This window comes from Falco peregrinus, chromosome 3, assembly GCF_023634155.1.
Source record: "Falco peregrinus isolate bFalPer1 chromosome 3, bFalPer1.pri, whole genome shotgun sequence".
NCBI lineage: Eukaryota > Metazoa > Chordata > Aves > Falconiformes > Falconidae > Falco > Falco peregrinus.
This window is the reverse complement of record NC_073723.1, coordinates 68867018-68874143: the sequence shown is the minus strand read 5'-3', so window position 1 is coordinate 68874143 and position 7126 is coordinate 68867018. Positions and strand designations below refer to the sequence as shown.

Below are 7126 nucleotides of genomic sequence, written 5' to 3'. Positions count from 1 at the left end.
TGTTGCACTAAGGAAGAAACCCAGGTGAGAAATCTGGTCAGGAGTTGAGCTTTTGAGTTTGGGTAAATCTACATGAATCTGATTCCCAGAAGATTTAGATTAGTTAATGCAAATTCTGTGGGCAGCGCCGAGCAGCTACACCACTGCAGAGCAGCATTGCTCACAGGAGTAGACAGTATTGCTGTTAATTTATTTAAAGAAAACAATAATGAAGTCCTTCTCTTCAGCCATCTGTCATGGATGTGTGTCTCCCCAGTTCCTATCCTTACATGCCTTTGGGCTAGATCTCCTTTGCATCACTACCATACATTCTTATTTTACCTTCTTATCTACAAAGGCATCCAGAATAAAAACAGTGAGTTTGGCTACACTTAAAATACCACTTTCTTTATTGCAGGGCTAGTGGGAAATCCAAAGGAAGACAAAAAAATTCCCACCCAAACATAACATCTTGGAAGACTGAGTTTTTAGGTGTGCAGAAGTATCATCCAGCATTAAAATATTTTTAATGAGCCATTATTTTCCTGTGTCGAAAGTATTTGCCCAAAGTGATGGCTCTAATACATTTCACTTGCTTAACTTCAGATCCTGCATCTGTAATTATGAAAGACCTTATCAGAGGCCCTGAGAGGCTACTTCCTGCAACACAACCCCCAAAGTTGCAAGATACAGTTGAGAACACCAAACAATTCATGTGTAGACTGGCTACACCAGTATCATCCAATACTCAATGAGATCAGGCAGCAACTTTGATCACTGGCTATCTGTTGTCTTCTATGACAATGGTTCTTCTAGGATAGGTGTCAACATCCACAAATATGTAGCGGACCTCAAATTTTCCTCTCTCAGGATTCTGTAAGGAAAACATTTCAAGCTGTTTTTTTCTCTTCGGTAGTTTAAATTCAAGACTAATCTTGTCAGCTATATCAAGCAATTGTAAATACCTCTTTGACTTCCACATGGACTGTTCCCTGCTTCCCTGATTCAGAGCCCTCAATATAGAACTTCAAACGCATGTGTTTCAGTCCATCCTTTACGTATTCAATGTGACTAAAAACAGCAAAACGAAATAAAAACACAATTCACCCAGACAGGATACATATTACATGCTAGTTAAACTTCAAATTCAAACTTCTTATTTAGAGGAGCTGCTTAACTATTTTTGTGAGAAAGTGTGTTCTAGTGCACCCTTATGTGTTCCTTCTTCTACTGCTGTTCCCAAGCTTTACTGTGACTGTAGAAGGACTAGTGGAGTTAAACTAATTAGCAGTTGAGGATTAACAGATGAAGTGCTTAAACATCCTCATCCCAGTTCTCCCCTCAAAACTCAATAGCCATCCCATGGCTGAGGATTCTGGAATTTCCTTGTATTTATTCTAAAGAACTGCCAGATTCAGAACCTGACATCTAGAAAGGAATGCCCGCATCACCAAGAATGCCAGGGTTTTTTTTTAAGGCACTTAAACTAAGTTACCAAGCCAAAACACACGAAGAATGTTTTGTCGACTTAATTGTCAGGTTGATTAAATCATATGAAAGCAAACAGTTTACTATATACTTTATCTATTTTGGCAGTAATTTTGTTTCTACTGAAGTTGTGTAACTTTGGCATTGATGGCAGATCTCCAACCTAAATGCTGATATTTAGACTGCAGTTAGGTTATGCTCAAGGATTAAATAAATAGAAAGGTCATGTCACTTTCAAGGTGACCAGTTCCAGAAACTAGTGGTCAAGCTAGAGTTCTGGTGCCAGTTCATGTTTCTGACTGAAATTACTAAATGCTGCATACTACCAAGCTCTTATTTCCACCAGTTATGCCCAGATACACACTATGAATTAAACTTCCAATACAATTTAAGGTGACATGATGGGTTACAGAAAACTAAGATAAATGAAGAGCCTTACTGCAGTAAATTCACATTCAAGGTGTTCATACACACACAGAGGAAAATGTACATTTTTGAGACATTTAAGGTCATCCTTATACTGCAGACACACAACTCTACAATCTTACAAAGTCCTCAGCTCAAAAATTTATTTAAAATACTGGACTTTCAAAATTATGGAAATTAAATACTAGGAAAGCTGATAGTACATTTACTTATTTAGATAGTTTGTTTTACAGACAGATGCTTAAAATATTTTTGCAGAACCTCTTCTTTTGGCAGCTCCACTTTAAATACTTTTTCACAGAGTCTGGTGAAAAGATAAACTACTACCAGTAAATATCAACTTCCTCCAAAAAAAAAAATAATTCTCAGATTTCATGGTTCAAGTTGCGCATCTGGGCTTGTGTCCCATTCTGTATGAAACCTCCTTGAAAAATTTCATGTCCAAGAACCCAATAAAGACAAAGCCCCTATTAGGTTATAGTGCAGGGAAGATTATATTTTGTGGGAATTAGTTCTGTTGCTTCTCTCAAGAGAAGAATAATAAGTAGACACACTCACGAAAGGTTTAGGTGAACAGATGTTCTGTTAACGCAGTGAAGATGTGGCCTCAAGTACCCAAAAGGCAATACAAGAAATGGGCAGTCAATACTGCCTACCAGCTCAGGGCAAAATAGTCACTGCAGCGAATGCAACCTGTACAGTCAGACCCAGCCAAGCTTTAAATAGAGCAAGCTGTATTCTTGAAAGCCTGAAAGTTAGTACCTGCTGCTCTTTCTGACCTGATAAAAAAAATCCTCAAAAAACTCCCAAAGAACTATTTTTCAAAGAAAATTTTACTCTATTTGAGAGTTTCAGACTGTAAACTTCAGTCAGATGCCTGCTCCCCAGAGGCATGCCCAGGCCTCTGCACTACTCTCTTCACACTCATTCTATTTTTTAGAGACCACTTTTATGTTTACTGTGCCAACCACTGCTTGTTTTGAGGCACTGAGAATTGGCATTTTATATTGCATGTGCACTGTATTTAGTGGTATGTGCCACACAAGAGGTACTGCAAAAACCTGCCTTCATTTTCACTCAGAAGTGACAGGCTGCATCACATACAGTTCATTAATCTAGATCTAACTTCCTATGATGTGACCGAAAATGTCTTTTGCTGTGCAATAATTAGCATCTGTATGGGGCAAACACCAAAGGGCACCTGACAAGCTGTCGTCTTCCTCTTCTTGTTGCCTCCCCATAGCCTTTAATAGATTCACCAAAAACACCAATTATCTAAAAGAGAAAGAGTTTTGAGTTGTTAGAAGGTATCACATTCAGATATTCCAGTATCAGCTCACGACCCTGCTGTGAATGCCTCTTTTGAGTCTGATGTGTCAAGACTAGAAAAGCTTATGAAAGAAAAGCGTAAGGAAGATTCCTCTGTATTTGAGTGCTTTTCTTTACATCACATATTAAATGTCTAAAATAAATCCTACTAATATCTTCCATTTGGATTGTCTTCTGAGATTATGACATTTTAATCCCTCTTCTTACTATTTTATACTTTACTGACATTTTGTGTAAAAAGGAAAAAAAAAAGCATAAAGGATTTGCTCATGTCTCCTCCAAGAGAGTATGCTTCAAAGCTTAAAATGCAAATGCACTCCCCCTTCACATTATCTAACAAACACTACTGTTTAAGAAATTGAATTTTTCTTTTTTTCCAGATCTATAAAGCCAAACCAAATTAACCTAGTTTTAAACTTAAAAGGTGGTTATAAAGGAAAGGTGATTTTCATTGTGTAAGTACTGGATATGAGTTTTAATTCTACAAACGTGTTCCAAAGCAGTCTTCATTTTTTATTCTAGTGACAACTTGTTACTTCATTTTTAGGTTACATTCAGTGGCACCTGTGGCAACCTTGTTTGAAAGCCGTTCCATGTACTTTTTGTTTTGCCCGAAGCAGTGGTTTTCAGAATCTAGTTTTAGATTGATTTTTGTTTGCATCTAGCTATCTTATTTGACTGTGTGATCATATGACTGTTCTTTGTCTCTTTTCCTGTTAGCCACAGGAATGCCAACTGGGTTTCAAATGGAGAGTTTAAATTCCTGGATACATATGCAGTGCTTTACAGAATGACAGAACCCTAGTGAACTGTCACAACAGAAACTGTGGTGAGGAAAGGCAGCTGGCTAGATCTACAAAATTTAAGTGGGACAACTTGCGTCCCTGACCCACAGAACTGCTTAAGTACTACATTTAGTAGATACTCAGGTACAAGACTTTCTGTATGGGGACACAAGCACATGCTCTGAAGGGCAGCCACTGTATGTGCATGAGTTGTTGTGCTGTGGTACATTCACTAAACTTGGCTTTTAGCAGGCTAATTCATTCAGGCTCAGTGCTTGAATTAACTTCTTCCTAATGTAGGCTCCAATTTGGAGCTGACCTATCTCTGGCCAGCCAAGAGCATAGACAGATCTGCTGGTGTTCACGTGCTAAGCACCACATGGGTCTTCCTGTAGCGTAGTTTGTAAGATTCCTTGTGGAAACTTTTGACTCCAAGAGAGACAGTAACTACTGAGAAACGTAAACTTATGACTAAGTTTCACAACCAACCTCAGGGTGAGATCTGCATTTCTCCAAGGCATCTCCGTAGATCTTACTTGGACTAGAAGAAGAGAAGAGCTCTTTAAAAATCACATAGAACAAACCACCTGTAATAGAAACAGCAGCAAAAGGAATTAAAACTAATCAAACCAGATGGAATTAATGAAAAGCATATTCTGATAAAGAATATGATTTTTAAAAATAACCTGTAACACCAATTCCAACAAGAACCACAATGAAATAGGTAAAGTCTCTTCCGGCTTCTTTCACTAAAATAGAAAACAACACAGGAGTTACAATCTTGGACAGCAAGACTTGCATAGCTTTCTTATAATAGATGCTCTTCTACTAAGTCTGCAGCTCAAATAACATTTTGGCAGAAGAAAAAAATCCAATAACAGGTTCCATAATGCCTCATCACTAAAAGGGACAGAACATGGAATGTATCTTATGCTGTACAGGGCATGTTTGTATCTCTGTATTAAGCCTTATTATTTTCTGTTTTCCTACTAGATGTTTTCAAGACCCAGATTAGAACTTACTGCTACTTTTTGTGTACGAGACTTAGTTTTTTTAAGAACTAATGAGGTATTTAGTACTGCAGTAATTCAAGCTACCATGTAAACCCACAATCACTGCGGTCCTTACACAGAGAAAGGGAGAAGTAAAAATAAAAAGCATAAGCTTATAAATTGCACACAGACTGAAAATAACTGATTTTATGAATTTTCAATCAAGTGAACAATAAAAATGAGGGTTATTAGACCAAAATAGGTGTTTTATTTGTTGAGATTGGTAACTGCAGTTTATCTGATTAGTTTTTATCTGTTTTGAACAAAAGCACTAGTAAAAGTGTCAGTATACACTCCAAAAAAAATATACTCGAAAGATTGTCTGTTACAACATATTTTTTGATAAGCTGGAGAGACTACTGATCTGTTTAAGCGATAAGGTGTGCCTTTCGGTGAAGTAAACTTTAATAACCATTTTTCCTGCAATCTTTTAATCCGTTGAAGGTGTTTTTCAGAAACCTTTTCAAAAGCACTTAGCATTTCTGAGGCTAATGATGTAGTAGCCACTTTTAACCGATGTGAATGAGACCAACCAAAGTGACTAGCGTCCTATGAAAAAACTAGTACCACATGTTAAGCTTTGACAGTTCTGCTGGAGATAGCCTTGTTTTGACAGGATTAAGGCAGGTCGCATGTGACAGGTTTTTCTTTTGAAAAGAAACATGAGAGCCTACTACATCTTATCCCTGATGTGCCTTAAACACTAAACAAGCTGTCAGGAAGGAGCCGCCTAATTTCTGTTCAGCTTGTGCAATACATACACGAAACGTTATCAACCGCTGCAAACGGTACGATGTGCAAGGGAAAGGGCTTGCTGGTTTTTCAGTTCCTGAGTTTCGGGGCTCTAAAATCTCCGCTGCAGCGGTAGCTTTCTCCGCGGCGGCCTCTCTGGGCAGCCCGGCGCTCCCGCTGCGGGGCCCCTGCGGCCCGCCTTACCTCTCTGCGCGGCGGACAGCAGCGGTTCCTCCCTCCGAGCCCTCTGCACGGACACCTGTTTGCCGCTACCGCCGGGCTTCTCAGCTCTCAGCCCCCCCGCCTGCGCCCCGATGCTCCGCCGGGCGGCCCGCAGCAGCAGGGCGGGCTCGCTGCGGGGGGCCTGGTGCCGCCACCTCAGGCAGGGGCAGGGCCCCGGCCCCAGCGGCGCCCAGCCGGGGGGAGCCCGCAGCCACCCGCCCAGGCAGCCCCGCAGCCCCGCCCGCACCAGGGAGGCGGGCAGCATGCCGCCGCACGGCGCCCGCGCTCCCTCGCGGAGACGCGGCGGAGGCAGCCGAGCTAAACGGAAAGTTCGTCCCGCTCGCCACCGCTCTCCCGGGGGACCCCTCGGGAAAGAGTCAGGGCCGCCGCCCGCCCCCAGCGCGGCTCTGCGGCCGGCGCTCCAGGACAGCGGCCCCCGCTACCCTTTACCCGCCGACCGCCATTGCCCTGGCGGAAACGTTGGCGGCGGAGGGAAGGAGAGCGGCAGCCGGCCCTGGGAGCGGTAGTTTGGGCGGGCTCCCTCTTGCGCCCGCCGCTAGGAGCGGCTCCCCGAAAGGCCACTACAGCGCCCGCCATGCCGAGCGCCGCCGCAGCCCGCCCTCAGGGGGCAGGACCCGCCGGCCGTTGAGCGGGGCGGGGCGGGCGGCCCCCGTCACCCTTTTTAGAGCTGTTTATTGATCTGGCACATACAGGTGCGCAAGAGCGAGGCAGGTGACGCTTCTGGGAATGGAGGCCAGAACACCTGAGAAGACCCTGCCCCGGCTTCCCGGGGACGGCGCACCAGCGCGGAGCTCGCCGTGGGGCGAGGAGGGGCGGAAAGCTGACGGGGCTCCTGGCGGGAGCCGCTGCGGTGACCCCGGGTAGTAACGCTTTCCGTGTGCCCCGCACCGGGGCTGCTGGGGAGCGCAACGCCGCGGCGGCGGGCAGGGCCGGGGGGTGCTCGCCCCCTGAGGGCTGCCCTGCCCCGCCCCGCGCCCGCCCCGCTGGCAGCTCTCGGGGGAGGCGCTGTCCCTTCACCTACAAATAAACTTCCCCGGGGCGAACACAGAGCCCGGCAGGTTGCTCTTCTCTCGGGCGGCGACGTAGCTACGA

General features: G+C 44.1%; 1 protein-coding gene across 1 annotated transcript; it reads right to left on the bottom strand.

Annotated features, from left to right (window-relative positions):
* Positions 1–366: 366 nt before the first annotated feature.
* On the bottom strand, positions 367–6518 carry TIMM21 (translocase of inner mitochondrial membrane 21). Its single transcript, XM_055798841.1, has 6 exons — positions 5996–6518; positions 4694–4756; positions 4497–4594; positions 3095–3168; positions 945–1050; positions 367–853 (listed from the first exon to the last, which is right to left on the bottom strand). Exons 1-6 carry the CDS (start codon positions 6276–6278, stop codon positions 761–763), a joined length of 717 nt encoding a protein of 238 aa, XP_055654816.1. The 5' UTR covers positions 6279–6518; the 3' UTR covers positions 367–760.
* Between the last annotated feature and the right edge of the window lie 608 nt (positions 6519–7126).